This window comes from Cuculus canorus, chromosome 3 (assembly GCF_017976375.1).
Source record: "Cuculus canorus isolate bCucCan1 chromosome 3, bCucCan1.pri, whole genome shotgun sequence".
Classification (NCBI taxonomy): domain Eukaryota; kingdom Metazoa; phylum Chordata; class Aves; order Cuculiformes; family Cuculidae; genus Cuculus; species Cuculus canorus.
The window spans coordinates 20,167,460-20,185,844 of NC_071403.1; the positions used below are offsets into that span (position 1 = coordinate 20,167,460).

The 18,385-nt window shown below is 39.7% G+C and overlaps 1 protein-coding gene across 18 annotated transcripts in view; it reads right to left on the reverse strand.

Moving 5' to 3' along the window:
- Window positions 1-586: 586 nt before the first annotated feature.
- The window catches only part of SNAP91 (synaptosome associated protein 91), a 65,158-nt gene continuing 47,359 nt past the window's right edge, over window positions 587-18,385 (reverse strand). For 8 of the 18 annotated variants that reach the window (XM_054061777.1, XM_054061763.1, XM_054061775.1 and 5 more), the window contains 11 exons: window positions 18,267-18,350; window positions 17,252-17,335; window positions 13,182-13,319; window positions 11,783-11,932; window positions 10,137-10,167; window positions 8,916-9,027; window positions 8,008-8,031; window positions 5,551-5,634; window positions 5,376-5,480; window positions 3,263-3,363; window positions 587-2,003 (listed from right to left, as the gene is read on the reverse strand). In XM_054061777.1, coding sequence (XP_053917752.1) covers window positions 3,271-3,363; window positions 5,376-5,480; window positions 5,551-5,634; window positions 8,008-8,031; window positions 8,916-9,027; window positions 10,137-10,167; window positions 11,783-11,932; window positions 13,182-13,319; window positions 17,252-17,335; window positions 18,267-18,350 — 905 coding nt within the window. In that variant the 3' untranslated portion in view covers window positions 587-2,003; window positions 3,263-3,270. The remainder of the gene's footprint in view (window positions 2,004-3,262; window positions 3,364-5,375; window positions 5,481-5,550; window positions 5,635-8,007; window positions 8,032-8,915; window positions 9,028-10,136; window positions 10,168-11,782; window positions 11,933-13,181; window positions 13,320-17,251; window positions 17,336-18,266; window positions 18,351-18,385) is intronic. The other 10 variants (XM_054061778.1, XM_054061766.1, XM_054061764.1 and 7 more) reach the window with 7 other exon arrangements.

The window sequence follows — 18,385 nt, forward strand, 5'->3', positions numbered from 1 at the left end:
ATGGCACTTCTCTACTGTTTACACAACTTGGAAATGTCTTTGTTATATACAGAGTACTTCCAAGCAGCCCTTGGCATTCAGTATTGCTTCATCACTTCATTTTGTTAGTAAATCAAGGTGGTTTCTCGTTAGTCACCTCGTATCAGGAAGACTTTAATGTACTAAGCTGTATGAAATGTTTTCCCTTCATCCTGCCATAACACGAACCTTAGCACAGGCAATTCTGATAGCATCACAGCAGTGATAGCTCTCCATCAGCTCCAATGATACCTCAAAGGAAAGAAATCAGGACCAGCATTCTAAACTTTCACAGTTCTGATATTATTCTAGTTTAAGGAGATTAAGAGCTTTAATGAAGCCTCCTGAGGTATTGTAGGTCAAACTAGAGAATTCTCCTCTCCCACTCTTCACTTTGCTTGTGGCTGTGTAGGAGTCTCTCCAGTACTATTTAAACATCAGCAAAAATCATCTCGATGTGTAGCACACTCAGCAATCAGCATCAGGGCCTACATACTTTGAGAAGGGAAAAATGCATCATCATGCTTAACAATTCAATCATCATGAAACTGGCAACAAGGTATTTACTTTGATCAAGGTGTTTATTGCATCTCAGAGGGCACACATGCACTGGGGTTTTTTCTTTTGTGATTTGGTTTTTTTTTTTAAACTGAAATACAAAGAAGAGCCATTTTGAAATTAGCTTTTTATAGGACTTTCCCATTACGGTGTATGTTATCCCAACAGCAAATTCAGATACAACCACTTTTAATGGTACCATACATTGATTAAATAGTTAATTTGAAAGACTTTAGGCGAATATCTTTCCAACCCGATATGCTTTTACAGAGAACTGCCAAGCCACTTGTAACACTGATCAACGGTGACCTCATTGAAGAGTCAAGATCTTACGCCAAGCCATCAGCAGAAACAGTATGAGAACAAATAAAAATTAAAGAAACACAGTTATGTACAGTAAAGGGCATGGATCTCTGGATCAGAATTAAATCTAATCACCAATAGTACAAAAGCTACTCACAGCGCATTCGGAGCAATGAAGAAAACACTAGCCTAAGGCATACACAGGTAAGCACTAAATTAAGAGATGTACATAAGAACTGAACAGAGATGAGTAACATCACTTGTAATGTTTTGACTACAGTTATACTAAAGGGTGCTCTCGTATTTGAAATCCCTTAATGCCAGCACAACTATGATTGCTTTTTTTTTCAACTACATGGAGAGAAACTGACCCTTTACTTATTTTCAGTGCATTGAGCAACAACTGATAAATACGCCAATTTTAAACACAAAAACTTAAATAATTAAAATAGATTTTAAAATAAAAAGAGCAATAAATATGGTATTCTTTTAGATATGGTTTTTCATTCTTGGTAAATCATTGAAAAAGTATTTGTTATGGAGGTTTACCTTTATATTACTTTAAATTATCTCAACATATACAGTGCCACAAAAATAAAACATTTTTTCACAACAATTGATATTCCCTTGACTGGAAAAAAAAAGTATTCCACACAATTTCATAAGTATTTTCCTTACTATCTGGTATTATCACACTATGTTTTTTAACAGATAAAGGGAAAATTGAGTCTTAGGGAAATTTTAGGTGTCCTCAAAAAGTTATATACATTGAAACCTTCAAAAACCACAGACATCGCTCCAAATGGCTCACCAAACAACAGCTGCATAATCTGCCCCCATGGGATAGGTTCAGAAAAGCACTAGAAGGCATCAGAAACATACATCCATTGTTTAAATTGTAAAACACAAATTATCCAAGTACACAAATTTTGAGAGAGTAGGGATAACAGCTAAGGTAGTACACAATCCTAATGTTCACTTTCACAGCTGTGCTACACGTTTCAGGAGGAAGAGAAAGTCTGAGTAAGCGCTGGGTTTGGTACTGGTGGCTCACTTTGAAACTCTGAGCTTCCATTTGTAGACTCCAAACTCATATTTCTATCATCCAGTCAGAAAAACTGCAGCTGTGAATACAGAAAATATCAGGATGAAAACTGGAATAATGCATTAGACAGAACATGCTCTAGAAAGAGCACCAAATCCACTCATCCCTTGACAGCTCAAAGGAGTTGTTGTCAGTTTTTAAAGAAGCAATAGTCTTCCCACAGAGATTTATGAATCTATCTACAACAAACCCAAGTTGAAAGCAGGAAGTCATTGCAATGAAGGTGCATCTCCACACCTGGCCATCTCCACCAAGTGCCAAGTACACCTTCCCAGGGCTGGAATTTGAAGAAGAGGGAAGTGGGACTGAGGGATGCCCACTAAAAGCAGCCTGATCTCATCCACTGCTGCTAACTCCAGTGCAGAAGAGGCTTACAACAAGTCTTAGAATTAAGCTATAGGAAAAAAGAAAAGGGATTTATGAAGGTGGCTTTAAAGACACAGAATGACTGTCCTTTCCTTACCTGGCAAATTATTCTAGTCTTAATTATAAAATGTCTACCTTACTTATGCATTTTTATTTTCTAGTTAGCTTAAGTGTTCAATTTAATCCAATGTTGCTACTTGGCCCTCTTCACATCCTTCTCCAAAACCCTCACAGTAATGATTTTGCCTTTTTTTTCCTTCCATTTGGCAGTACTGTTTTATTATTTCTCCTCTATATTTACTTTCTATTTACTCCTCTGTTCTTCCTCATGGTTGTTCAACATGGCACCAATGAGAACCTCAGGCCTTTGCACTCAAAAAAGCAGTGCCTTGAAAAATTGCACGGTAGGAAGAATATTAGCTGGCAGCAGCTAAGAGATACAAACAGCCTTCACTTGATGATCAGGATATGCAAGTTCTTCTTCTTTTGACCCCTTCAAGCCCACGATACCAAATCTGTTTCAAGACTGGCACAAGCCTCTTCAGCACATTTTGCACCCAGTATTTGTATCTTGTTATGATTCTATTTGTTTCAGTATTAATTTCAGAAAAAAAATCAAACCCACAAACCCTTGGATTGAGTGGAAACAAGGCAAAAATGGAAGTTATACATCGAAGATAACGTCTCCTGGCAGTCACATTGGAAAAAAAAATGTAGCCAAAATGCAAGTTTTCAGGCTAAAATTAAGAGTGTAGACAGAGAATTCAGTTTTTTGTTTAAACCACCACGTTATCAGTGCATGTTTCTACCTATCTCTAAAGCTGCAATTCTATCAGTCATATTCAATATAGCGATCTGTGTGCCAGACACGTACCACAGCCTGACATGCTTAGGCAGGCAGTCACAGAATACCTTTTTGTTTACAAGAAATCCTTGATGTTAAGATCCGCTAATGGGTCCTTTGTTGGAGGTTTCTTGGGACTCTGAGTAGCAGGAGTTGGGCTTGGAGAAAGCTAACAGACGGCAGCCAGGAAGGCAGAAAAAAACAAAGCAGACAAGGATACACAAGCATTAGGTAGATATAGATGGTATAGCTTATAAAGTTCTCATTTTTCCAAGACTTCAGTGTGTTGCCATTTTGCTCAAGCACTGTTTAGAGTTCATCCTTATTACAGGGTTAACAATGTTAAGCTGTTTTAATAGATAAGGCTTTAGATATCACATAATACAATTGGTGTAGCTTCAAATCACTTTCGCCCCGTGAGACAGAATGGTGTTAGCATCATCAGCCCAGACAGAAGTGAAGCAATTGTTAGATGTTAAATACCAAGGTGTGGAATAAGCACAGTGCGTGCTGCAGAGCATGTTTGAAAATTCCAGTGCCTGGCATTTAAGTACAAGTTGTTCTACGTTGGTAGTGTAAATAAGAGCCTGAAATGCACCGGAGACATGACTATATTATATTCTGTTCCTCCTCTACTAGGTATAAAAGTCATCAATTATTCCACAGAAAGCGTCAGTCTTCCAAGTTCCATGCAACCCTTTTCGCTATGGAGCCAAATGATTCTCCCATCCTGACCTTATTCCCCACTGCCTCCACCTTACTCAGGGAACTGGGTGTTTGTTGGCTGTGAGGGAAGATGCAGAGTACAGCTGTAGTAAATATTGACAAGATCTGAACAGAATAGGAATGTGCATCAGCTCCACTTTGCTCTTTACTCAAATCTCCCACCAAAATAGATCTTGGACATAATTAGATGTAGGAGACTTTTCAAACCAGTTCCATTGGTCTTGTAAAAAAATTTTGGTGTGAAAATAACCAAGGTGCTTCACATGATCTGTTGCAAGTTAACAGCTGGCTTAGAGGGGCATACTCTTTGCTGGGTAAAAAACTGGCTGGGTGTCTGGGCCTAAAGAGTTATGGTGAATAGAATCAAATCCAGGTGTCAGCTGGTCACAAATGTGTTTCCTCAGGGCTCAGTGCTGGGGCCAGTTCTGTTGAATATTTTTATCAGTGATCTGGACGAGGGGATCAAGTGTACCCTCAATAAGTTTGCAGACAATATCAAGTTGGGTGGGAGTGTTGATTTTGCTTGAGAGAAGAAAGGATTTATAGAAGGATCTGGACAGGCTGGATTGATGGGCTAAGGCCAATTGTATGGGTGTTCAACAACTCCATGCAATCCCACAGGCCTGGGGACAAATGACTGGAAAGTTGTCTGGTGGAAAAGGACCTGGGGGTGCTGGTTGGCAGCTGGCTGAATATGAACCAGTAGTGTGCACAGGCCAAGAAAGCCAATAGCATCCTAGCTTGCATTAGAAATGCTGCGGCCACAGAACTAGGGAAGTGATCGTCCCCTTGTGCTCAGCACCTGGTGAGGCTGCACCTCAAATACTGTGTTCTGTTTTGGGCCTCTCAGTACATGAAAGACATTGAGCTGCTGGAGTGCGCCAAGAGAAGGGCCACAAAGCTGGAGAAGGGTCTGGAGCACAAGTCCTTTGGGGAGTGGCTGAGGGAACTGGGACTTAAGTCTGGAGAAAAAGAGGCTAAGGAGACCTTATTGCTCTCTACAACTACTTGTAGAGAGGCAGGTGTAGGTCTCGCCACCCAAGTAACAAGTGATGTTAGAAGACAGAATGGCTTCAAGTTGCACCAGGGAAGGTTTAGACTGGATATTAGGAAAAATTTCTTCACCAAAGCAGTTGTCAAACACTGGAATAGGCTGCTCAGGGAAGTGATTGAGTCACCATCCCTGGAGGTATTTAAAGACACGCAGATGTGTTGCTTAGGGATACGGTTTAGTGGCAGAATTGCAGTGTTAGGTTAAGGGTGGGAGTCAATGATCTTAAAGGTCTTTAAATCCAGTCTAAGTGATTCTATAATTCTAAGCCAGGCAGCTGATTCTACAAGAAACCTCTTTTACAGTCCTACAGTTAGAAATGAACTGAGATAATTCACACACACAAAAGCTACTTTCTTGTGGAATGGAGAACAATCAGATACTCATCTGGCAGTAACACTTACCTGTACACCAGGGCCAGTGGCAGCTCCAAATGGTGGCCTCATCATAGGCTGCCCATACATAACTGGCTGCTGGGGCATCATGGGTACACCCGTGCCTGCTGGGGGCTGTAAATTAACACAGTGTCACTAGGGTTCTGGGTGGAGGAAGGAGAGCAGCGTAGCAAATGAGACTCACCATCCCAAATGCTGCTCCTGGCTGTGGGACAGGTGGAGTACCTCCTGCGGCAGGAACAGCACTTGCTGAAGGCATGGCACCCGTCTAAAAAAAAGGTTTTTTAAATATTAAAAAAATGCAAGAATCTCTGTAATACCGACTATCTAGAAACCACATGGAGTCTCCAGCTTTCTCAAAGTTATTCCTTAAAGCACAACTGTTATATAGCAGATAATACCTAACAACACAACCACAATGCTTCAAAAGAATGAGAGTTACATGAGTCCTTATTCTGATGCTCAGCTTGGTTTTTCATAAGAAAGCAATGGTGACAGGCTCCATTCTCTTCATGAACAGAGCCCATTTACTGAATACAACTCAAAGTAGGCCCAAGAAAATATGTACTTTCCTTCTTGTATACAGTGTAAGAAAGCATCCCAATTTCAAAATTGATAGCCAACACACTGTAGCACTTGTGGCACTGTATTTTAGTAAAAGCTTAAGCAGATTGTAAATCCAAGGGAAATAACTGGTATAATTAATTTCCAAGTAAAAAAAAAATAGTATTTTTATGCAGTGAAATTCATTTAAGTTAAAGAATAAGTTCACAAACTTAAGCCACAATCACAACTACTACATCCTTTATTAAGGAAAGTTTAGTCCATCTTGTTATACTTTTCATTGAATCATAGCATGGTTTGGGTTGAAAGAGTCCTTAAAGATCACCCAGTTCCAACTTCCATGCCATGGCAAGAGACACTTTCCACTAGATCAGGTTGCTCATAGCCTCATTCAGTCTAGCCTTGAACACCTCCAGGGACAGGGCATCCATGACTTCTCTGGGCAACCTATTCCAGTGCCCCACTGCCCTCACGATAAAAAAATTCTTCCTAATATCTAATCTAAGTCTACCCTCTTTCATCTTAAGCTTTCATTCATATGCTTAACTTGTTATGGTTTTCATTCAAATAACATACAAGAAAACAAAAGTGATCTTTCACTAGGATTCTGGAAGGGAGAACCGTTGGCTTAGCAGTCTGACAGGATATAGAGCACAACACCATCTTTGAACACAGCCACACCATGTATCTAGCAGAACATACATATGATCCCTTTTGGTTCCCTTGCCTTTAACTTTCCATGCACCGAGTCCCCTTATGGCCTTGGAAGTCTCTCCTTTTCAAAGAAGAATATACAATTCAAATTACTAACAACTCTGAAGGGAGGAAGGAAACATCCAAGGAAAGGATTTAAAAATGCTAGTAGGATTTTTAGGAAACTCATTTACGCTATCGCATGGCCCAAGAATATTGGCACAACTTCTCAAGCTATTACAGAAGCTGTAGGGTCATGCCTGAGCCTCCAAACCCTGATCGCCTACGCTGAATCAGTTATATCCCACCACACTTAGAGAGCAGCTAGCACACTTTCAGCATAAAAGACAGTGCACCTCTGGAGATACCTGGGAAATTACTCACTTCACAGTCCGCTTCTGTGAATGCTGCATTTAGTGCCCTTGGCTGATCTTTGCTTCCAGACTAAAATATGCCAGTATGTGGATACAAGTCAAGATAACCTTTCTGAGATTCATTTATAAGCAAACACTCTACAGTTTCTGGCTAATCTTTATGAGCCTCTTTTCCAGTCTGTAAGTTTTCTGGGGAGCATTTCAATTAAGAGCTGTGCTGCACTAGCAGCACAGCTGTCCCCAAACTAAAACCAACATCTGGACAACTCAGTAATGGATAGTATGGAATAGAAAGACATGGATCAATGACATCAGACACAGTGATCTGACTGCAGCCACAGGAACACACCATAGCTCAAAATCCAGCAGATGCCAAAGAAAATGGCCACACAAACTGAATCTAGTTTTGCCTCAAAGCACCAGGGTTACTTGAGGAAATGGACTTTTATGAAATTCTGCTGATCTTAAGGCAGAAGGTGAAAGGTCACAAGGAAGGGAAGAAGTGACCAAAATAAGTGGTTCAACAGTGATGTGAAAGAAAGCTTGATTTTGGTCTTCACGTTTATTTTTCCCCATCTGGTTTTCTTTTTCCAAAAACGTGTGTATGATTTTGAAGAAATATATACAGCACCCATGTCTCATGAAACGCTATCAAAACCACCCAGCTTTCCAGAAAAGCTGGTTACTTACCCAGTGGTAAAACCACTACATTATGGAAGTTAGAAGTTTCAAGTAGAACAAGTTATCAGATAATTCACATCCAAGTAAAGCAGAGACAATTTGAAGCCATTATTTTCAAGCTTAGAGCACAGAAATGGTTAATTGCTACTACCATATTTAACACATTGCCTGACAATTGCCTGCTGGACAGACAGTTCAAGAAGAGCCGTGTTAGGTAGCTTATAGCTAGTTTCAAGCCTGTTGTAATAACAGTAGTGCAGGTGATGAGCTGTTAGTATCTTTGTGTTTAGTAAGTAAGCACAATAAAAGATCAAAAAAAATTCACTTACACTGTACAGTATTGCCCAGCCTTTCTATTAAGAAAAAAGTTGACATTACAACTAATACATTCAATGAAGTACCAAGTTCAGGGAATTGTTGTATCTTCCACAAGGTTAAGGAGAAAGCTGGAACATCCCTACAGTCACAATAACATCTGGTTGTGACAGCAAGGAACTGAATTGGTCATGCTCCCCGCTGACAGTCCTTTCCTCCCCTTCCCAACCCAACTTCTTTCAAATGGAGACACTTTTATGCCCTGTGCAAATCTGAAGAGATGAGGTATGACGCCTCTTCAGATTACGCTTGTAGCTCATTCATGATCAAGTTGCTTCTGTGCCAAATTTAGATTTTTAGCTCAATTTAACACTCTTCTCTCAAAGTTAGTGCCTTGTGATATATTTTACAGGGCAATCTTAAATCTTCCAGACTGCTTTACTCTACTGCCAAGCCACCCACTTCTAATCTAATATCAGTCACCCGATCAATCTGAATGCCATCTAGCCTTTTGATCTACTTCATTCAGGAAAGCTGGAGGAAAACCTTGAGGAAAATTTATATTTTCTACTTCCAGTACTTCACCTTTGGACCAATCATTTGTCATTTGCACAATCTACCTAAGCCTGGTGTTGCCAAGACCTACAGGGCTAATCACAAACTTGATGGGTATTAAGCGTACATGTAGAGTAACATCTTGATACATATGCTAACGCTTTTTCATTGACCTGAACTCAATGGTTTATTTATGCTAGATGTAAATCTGGTCTTAAAAGTGTGACTTGAAACAATCATATAATTTATACAGAAGCAAACTCTTTAGCTGAAGTAGACAAGTGTGATGCCTACACATATGCCTGCATAGTCTCATAAAAAAAATCGAGGTTCTAATACCAGTGGTATTGAGAGATGAAACACCTACCAATGGACCACTTGGGACACCACCAGTTGACCATGTTGCAGGTGCTACTTTTGGCTGCCAGTTGGCTCCTCCTGTTAACTTTTTCTCTCCAGCATTCCACTGAAGGTCTCCCCTATTAGAGAGGGAGATAGAGAGAGGTATTATTTACATATAGTAAAAATGAAACCCAACTGCAGTATATATTAATGTTATGCTTGCAGCTACGTTAGTTTATGGCATATGCAGTTTAAGTTATTAACAGAAAGATAAGTTTTTAGTGCCACTTGGTTTCAAGGGTTGTTAGTGGTAGACACCACCACACTCTATACTCACGTCAGTCACATGATTATGGCCTTTGTGGTGAGAATTAAAGAGAAGTTTTACTTAGTATTGACTGAAGGTATCACATTATTGCATATACCCTTGCAAAGTAGGAAGAGGGACTGCTCTGCCTATTCTACTGGGACCAGGCAGTAGAGCTGCCTGCTAGAAGTCTTTGAAAGGTCATGTCATTGCTGGAAATCTTGCTCATACAGCTGAAGGAGGAAAGCATTCAGTTCTGAAAAAAGTTGATAGATACAAGAGAAACAAATCATTCATAGAATAAGAGGGCTATTGCAAAACCAGGTTTTGTTAGAGGCTGCTCTATCCAGAAAAAGATACACCATTTGAATTAATTAGTTTGAAGGAAGCTAAGTTTGGGGGATAAACCTCATGTGTTTGTATACATCCCTCTTATCTCCACAGAGGCACAACACATTTGAAGTACCCACATCATAAACTGGTCTTGCATACAGAGGAAGACTCAGCACAGAAATAAGCAATCAGTCAGATTAAGAAAATATATTAATTCAATGTTGTAAATATTTCTTCTTGCAAAAAGAAGCTTTTCACTGCATGGAATGAACTTCTTTTCTATTTTACAAGTATTCCAATGCCTACACGATAAGCACATCCAGCGTCTGTAAAAAGATAACAAAACTATTACGTATTAGCCTAGACTACTGAGGAGAGCAATACAATTTATTATCTCAACTGTTCGTTAATTTTAAGTTGTTCAGAAATTAGATTTCCAATATAAAGTCAGTAATTTACAGAAAAAAAAATTCTAAGACTCTGATTAAAGCCAAGCGGGCACATAAGCAATTCATCGATTCTTAATAAACACTGAAATAGATATTAAACTACGCAGCAGAATTTAGAACTTTTTTACTAAAAAAAACAAACCAAAGTTGGACTTACTTTTTTGAAGTGGTACCAGAAATTCCAAGATCTGAGAATTGTAAGAAAAAAGGAAGAAAAGAAGTCATGTTTAGCAAATTATAGCATGTCAAAGTAACAGTTCACGTTGCACATGGGCTTAGACAGAGTAATGAAATTTCAGCTGTCTTCTTCTAGACAGCATCAGAACACTGGCCACATAGACCTCTTTCTTTATAACAAACTGAGGAACCCTGCAGATGCCTTATGCTTGAGGAAACCATTTCTACTCCATAATGAAAACAAAGTAACAATATATTTAAGTCTACAAAACGCTAAGGTATTTAAGAGCACCAAAAGTATTTACCACGAATGATGACACTAGTTTCTGTTCCTCTTAACCGTACTGAAATAAAAAGCTATTTTTAAACATATACATAAATATGAATGTTACCTGGAAGTTTTGCACTATTTTATTTGCTCTATCATAGATGGGAACTCCAACTAGTTTCCTTAATTATTCTGTGGAAGAAGTTTTAAGCTAGATTTTAAAGAACACTCTTCTCACATGACCAGTACAAGTTCTGTAAGTCACAAATTGCTGCTTGATTATTTTCTGCCCCAAAATTGGATATACCAAATGACTTGTAGAAGCATTTCAAGTGATGAAGAGTGCTGCTGACTGCTAAGCGTATCAGTTCTCCCCCAACACCTAACAGAATAATATGCATCATAAGATCAGTTATACCTTTCCTGTGGTGCGTTTACATATACTAACAGAATATTCCTTTTATATGACCCTCCAAAGTACAGCTTCAGTATTATTATCATAGAATCAAAGAGTCATAGAACCATAGAATAGTTAGGGTTGGAAGGGACCTTAAAGACCATCTAGTTCCAAGCCCCCTGCCATGGGCAGGGACATCCCACTAAATCAGGCTGCCCAATGCCCCATCCAACCTGGCCTTGAACGCCTCCAGCGATGGGGCATTCACAACTTCCCTTGGCAACCTGTGCCAGTATCTCACCACTCTCATGGTGAAGAAATCCTTCCTAATGTCAAGTCTAAAATTATACCTTAGCCTAGGTGGGCCTCAGATTTTCGGGTGGGGCTGAGGCTACTGATTGCTAGTTACAAAGGCTCTAATCCTTCTACTACTACAGAAAATTGAACGCCTATTTTTGTTTAGCATTTCAAGAACATATTTTGATAAGTTCACAGTCAGAGAGGTCTTTTCTTGGCTGTTGGGCACACTCCACCCACTGCTATTCATATTCTTGTTAAGCAAAAGGAGAGCTATTTGTGTCCACCAGCTCTTCTGCTTATATCCCACAGTGCTACCGGATGCTTAGGACAATTCTCACCTTTCCATCTGTTATTAAACAAGGATACATTCATTAGGAGTTTGACGTGCCCCTGAATGGACATGGGATGTTTACATCGTACAAATACTACTTAAACAGATCTCATAATTTGACTCGGGTCCTGGGCACAAGGAGGGATGAGTTACAACCTCAGATTTCCAGCTATCTGAATCAGGCCTTATCCCTGCCCATAGCTTCTCCCAACTCCCCAGGGAAACAGGAGGGCATGGGAAGAAGCAAGCTAAAATAGACGGGTATTTGTCTCCACAGAAGAGTAACATAGCTGTACACCACACCATTTAAAACTGAAATTTGTCACTTACTGCCTACTAAGTTTGCAAGAGAGGAATCAAGATCACTTCCGAGGCCTTTGCTTGCTGCTGAAGGAGTGACTGTCGCTGTGGCTGAAGGTGCTATAGACTGACCAGAAGGAACCATAGTTGGCATAAGAAGATCACCTAGGCCATCAAACACTGGAAGTGAAGGTAAAGTGGGTTAGAAACAGGAGCTGTGGTAAGAAATATGCTACCTGCCATTTCACTGTTGTTCCAACAAATATAGCACAGACAACTACCTCACAAGTCTTACCAAAACACAGTTTGACATTAAAAGTAATGCCAACAAGGGCATGCATTTTATTTTACTAGACACTGAATGTACAGTAATCCTGAAGAAGGTATATAAATGAGACCCAATATGAAAGGACACACCTAAAATGACTTTAATTGGAGAGTTGAATCTACAGCACCACTTCCACATGACACTTTTTTCCTACAGCCATCCTTAAAGAGATGTCAGATGCACAGACGTTTGTCAGGAGATATTCATTTAAAGGCTTTTAAAATGAACATCTTGTAGCAAAGACCAGTCAGAATTACTGTGTCTTATACCTTGACATCACATGTCAATCGGATTCAAAGTCTCAAGACGTACTATTCACTTGCAAGCAGCAGGGAGTCAGGAGAACCTACTAAGGCCTTATGAGATCAGAAGGAACCAGAACCATCCACACTGACACAGCCAGCCTTCTTAGTCCAGCCATGTAACACAGAAGTTCATTTTTTAGATCCCTTGAAGTCAAACTGCCTGGCACATTGCATGCCAGCATTCTACCTTCTGATCTGCATTTGAGGTACATGCTAATGTTAAGTCAACAGGAAAGGGTAGCATGTGCACTGGCAAGCAACCAAATAACCAAGCAGCAGTACTACTTCAACCTTTTTTTCTTGTACGGTTGCAGGACTCACCAATTTTAAGTTTGGAGCAAGGACCCAGCATGGAAAATACAGAATGGAAGAGATACAAACAAAATGATAGCAGTGACGAAAGTTTAAGCTCATAGTCAAGCAAAGAAGACGACCTCAGTCTCAGTTCTGTGTACCTTCAAGTGCCATGCAAGCCTCAGCAGCAGCAGCAAGATGACTTGCCTATATACTTTATTTACAGAACAGTGTTTTCCTTGATTGCATTAATCAGGAATTCTCAAGCACGTGCAAGGATGATAGTCACATTAGTTTATTCCTTACTGACATGGTAGAATAAAAATGGCTACACAGCTCTTGGGCACACATCAGCCTAAACACCACTCTGAGTTCTTCCAGTAAAGCAGGAACAGGGAAATCACCAATATTGCTCGTACTGAGAGCGTAGATATAGTGTCATTAATTCATTTAGCATATAAAAAACATTAGAAAATTCACAGGAAGAAACCCTGTGGCTCACCTGATGCATCAAATGAACTGCCAGTCGTTGGAGCTGTTGTCCCAAAAGCTGCATCAAAGTTAGGCTGTAGTAAGCTGGTTTGAGCTGGAGTTACTGGGGATGGTGATGGAGAGGGAGCAATAAAAGAACCTCCAAAGCCTTGAAAAACCACATAAGAAAGGTGGACATTAGTCAGTCTTGTTGGGCTGTGTTTAACAAAAGCTCAATCTATAGAAGGCAGAATGATAGAGATAGTTCTTTCTAGACCATAGTAAATAACTCAGTACTACACAAGCATTCTGGGTATGCCAGGTATGATCCAGGGAATTTAAGCTTTTGTGAGTCACCAAGAAAAACTTCAGCATTTGTTATTTAGATTTCTGCAGAGGCAGATCAAGGGAGTAGAGAACACAATTCTTCCAATTCTACACGCTACAGTTCTAGGTAAGTACTCCCAGGCAGAATGCAACAAAAAAAGAAAGACTACCTTAAAAAAAGCATATGACCACCCATCAACTACTTTGGAATCTCAATTCAGAAGGCAGTGTGTTACTAATCCAGTTCAGCCTTTTTCACCATCTTAAAACATTTTGTGTCCCTCATCAAAATGTCTTCAAGCCCCTGCCCTCTCCACTCCATGCCAAAGCAGGATCAAAAGCGAACTGCTTGTAGGCTGGAGAATCCTCATGATTAAGGTTAATGTATGTCATAAACCCTTTATGACATAAACCCTTTATTTATGTAAATAAACCATACTCATGGAAATTCTCTAGCCTACAAGCAACACACTCTTGTGCTTGACTGTTCTTCAAATCCTCCCTTGCAATTTAAGCTTATTTGTATTATCTATAGAGGCTGGAAACTGATTTAAATATGTCAAGACTCCATCAAAATTAGAACAGACATATGACACCTCCTCAACTCTATTTAGTTTACAAGCCATTTGTCTTAATCTATTCTTGACGGTGATGTCTGGGACCTCTGTACTACAGCTCCAGTCTTGCTTCTTCCCAGATGCTCGTGCATAGAAAAGATCAGATCTGTGTTCAGTGCTCCTACCATGACTATGAAAATACAGCAGGAAGAGCAATTTGCACAACGTGCAGCCTATTCCTTTTCCACCTCCATCAGAGTAGGAAGCACATTATTTTGCCACACACGAGCACAACACAGTGACAAGCCAACACTTTACCACTGTCTTTAGTTTCTTTTCAGGGACTATCCTGCCTTACAGGCCACCATCCTTGAAACATGAAAAACTAAGCATGCTACTCCAGCAGTTATATCGTTGAAATTAAGTACCAAATACAGCATATTGATTTATAAGAGATCATCTATTTACATTAAACCTTTATCACTACCTTCTGTCTTTTTACTGAGATAGTACTACTCCTGTTTAAGGAGTCAACTAATTCCTTCTTTCTTCATCTCTCTTTAGTTGCTATTTCAGTGAGGAAGTAAGCTTTCTAAAAATGGCAAAAGAAAGCAAATTCTAAAGACCTTCTAATCACTTGTTTCCATCCAAACTGCTTTCCATGGTAACAGAGTATTATCGATTACAGCACATACACAGACATCTTATGAACAGTGACAAGCACATCTCCCAGCTCTGAAATCAAGCATCTGCCAGACACTAACCTACAAGACAGCAAGTGCTCAATGTACAGAACTTGTGCTCAAATTGTGACCAGCAACTAGTTGTATCAAAAGTTACTGCGAGCTCTCACATGGTCTCCCTGAAAATTAGTTCCTAGTTGTTTTTGCACAGGATTCAGAGCGAGTATATAGAAACAGCAGCAACTGGCTTAATGAGATGTGTAGTCTGGATATCCCCAACTGCCCAATTTTTAAGTTGCTCTTACTTACATATTCAACTAAGATTTCTTATAAGAATATGCTGATAAGTACATACTGGGATACATATGCAGACAGTTTAAGTGGATAGAAGGATCTAGAGGGCAAAATGGCTAGGCTATCATATTTATGGGCATAGTTCTAGTCTTGTCTGCTGAGAAGACTAGAAAAGTATGAAAAAAAATTATACTGCATTTAAATGAGCCAAGAAGAGACTAGCAACCTATTTTACAGCAGGACATTTTAAGACGATGTAAAGTAAGTATACTCGCGGCATTATGCATATAAACACTTAATACAACCAAACATTCATAAACCATGAAGGGCAGATCTTCACTCACCATAGGAAATACACCAAAGGCTATACATCTGCCATTGTCTAGGGTGAACAAATGCTTAGCAATATGCTGTGATATTTACAGACTCTGTATCTGCCAGAGATTCAAATCTACCTGGAGCCCTTTTGAATATACATATAAAAAAATCTATTCACCCCAACTGCTTTAGGTCTGCTGAAGTATTTAGATTCATGACATCCTTTTGATAATTTAGGTTTCAATTTAATGTGACTCATCAGATCCAGAGAGCACACTGCTGAAGTTTAAGCCATCTGGAGCATAATTCCTACTGGAATTTAAGCTTAGTTACAGATAAGGACATAAAACATTTTGTATTGCAATATTTGCATAAGCAGGATTAGCTTCTTCCCAACCACATCTTTGCACCCAGTCCCCCCAATAGCACACAACCATAACTGACTGGTATGTTTCAGAACCTACTAATTAAAGCCTCACCTCCAGCCTTAAGCTACTCATAGGCTATCTAATATAAAGACCCATTGGAGCAATATTAAAACAAAAGGTGGTCTTCTGCCTTAAAATCCTGAAATCCTCACTGTCCTAAAGCTTTAGTATGCATTTACACACTAAGTCCCACTTTAAGTTGCTGGCTTGTCAGCACTAGAACCAACTGAGAATCACATATGCATTATTATTGTCTAGACTACTTCTACCTTCCTGCAGCACAACTGGGACATGTCCACACTTAGAGCAGGTATTAGAAAAAATGTCCTCTTCTGAAATGGCTTCAGCATACAAGCACTCACAGCATTTGAAGCAGATTACATACTGATGTGTCATTTCATGTTATGTACTTCTCATACAATGCAGGATCTCTCCATTCTTTGGAGCGTGAGGGCAAAGCATACACAGCTTTGGACTTCTGATACAGTCTAAGCTGGCATTCAAGATTCACAGGCAGCAACTGGTATCAGGGCCCACCATATCTAGAGGGGTTAGCAGTTGCATAAAGGGCAGACTATCACCCCAGCTCACCAGTAAAGTCAAAGCTACAACATGAAGCAATCATCTTCGAAGTTCATGAAAGCTAAGCTACCAACCACTCTACTGACAAATTCACCTTTCAGAAACATCACAGAAACTCAGCCAAGTCTTCTTCAAACCAGAAGTGCATTAGTTTTCTTTAACCTGAGGAGGATATGCTGGAATCTTGTTCTCTATGAACTTCAAACTGGGATGAGAGAGGAGTCACAACTGTTTAGCACAATCACTATAGCCACTAAAATACAAGGTGTAGCACGGATTTTGGAGAATGGTAGGAACAGAAATCAGCTGAAGCTGCTTTCATGTAGGATGCAGACTACAATATAGTTATTCAACCTTTGAAATATGTGTGATAGTGATGCCACATTCAATAGCAGCAGACAGCTCATCCCACCCAGCATGAGGTGACAGTCTCTATCGCTGCTATGACCCTGTGCTCAGAAAAAATTCTCTCACTTCCCTCTCTTTGGCTAAATACAAGAATGCTACTAAGTTATTCCTGAAACTCTTAACATCTAAGTGTGCAACCTGCCTCAACTAAATCAACCAAGTAACAAAGATGAATTAGCAGTAAGGAATCAATACTGCTTAAGCACTGGTACAGTCAGCCAAAGAAACACCCTTATTCAGTAAACAGCACAGAAAAATAAGGCTTGTGGAGGAAGCAGGAAAATGAAGGGCATGAGAAGAAGATAATCTAGTAAGTTAAATTGTACTTTGGTATACTTGCTCCATTATAAATCATTGTAGTATTAATTTAAGGCATCTCAAGTATTAAGACATCTCGTGAAGAAAAATTTTACTCCACTGCAAAAGTCCACTTGCGCCCAAGGAACATAAAAGATTTCAAAGACTATATCCTAGCTTTTCATTAAAATAACAAAATTTTATTACCAGCAAGTAGGTCTGCAGAAGCTGAGGAACTAGAAGCAGCCTGGGTTGCGGGCTGGGGTTCAGAAGCACTACTTCCAAAAGCATCTGAAGGGAATTTCAGAAAGCATCAAGAAAAAGGTAGAGTTCAACATTAAATGCATCAGTCCATCATCTATCTTAAACAAAAGATGACAAAAGGATAACCATGTAATTCATCAGAAGAAAAAAATGAAAGTGCCTGGGAGTCTTTTATTACAGAGCAGTGCCATGGACACAAAGCTCAAGTGGAAAAAAAAGAGGTGCAAAAAAACAGGTGCACTTGAAAGAAATTGTTTTTCTATAGGAAAGAATAGCATTGAAGAAGATATCAATATTAAGTCAATGAGGTTTGTGAGTACTTTTATTAAGTGCCTCTTCTCAGAAATCCCATACAAACTACAGCATTCTAGGCAAGGGGGTTAAGCCCTTTGGAAATGAATGCATATTATGACAGACTGGAATAACTCCAGCCAGAATTTATTGACTCACATTAAGGTTTTAGAGGGATATTTCACTGATGTTTGAAAATTTGCTACATCTAAGCAACATTCCTGTTCCACACTTCTAGGACTGGTTGAGCCCATCCTAATTTCCACCTTGTCAAATCCAAAGATCCTGTGACTCAGATACCCAGTTTGAGACAAGTCACCCTCAAAACTTCAGCTGCTTTGAGAAACGGAACTGAGAGAAAACAATGTGAACGGGGAAAGTGGCAAAGGAAAGAGCACACAACAGACCTTCATTGGACCTCTGAGGAGGAGCCATACATGCATTGACAGAAGAGAGAATGGTAAGTGTAATGACAACAGAATAGCCACAATGACAGCGTATTTGCAGTTCGTTATTGTGCAACGCGAAGAATTGGACATGCTAGTCTTAGCCCGTGATGCTATATAGAGAAGCTGTGAGAAGGGGAAACTGCAGCTTTAGCCAAGTGCAAAGGTAATTGAAATGAAGTGATTCAACTCTGAAGTGGTGATGAAAGAAAAATACCCACCACCAAATAGGTCAATCACACCTGAAGACTCCACCTTTGCTGGAGAGGCAGTGGGTAGAGGAGAGGGGGCTGCAAATGCATCCACTGCAGTAAGCATAGGATAAATAATATTTAGTATC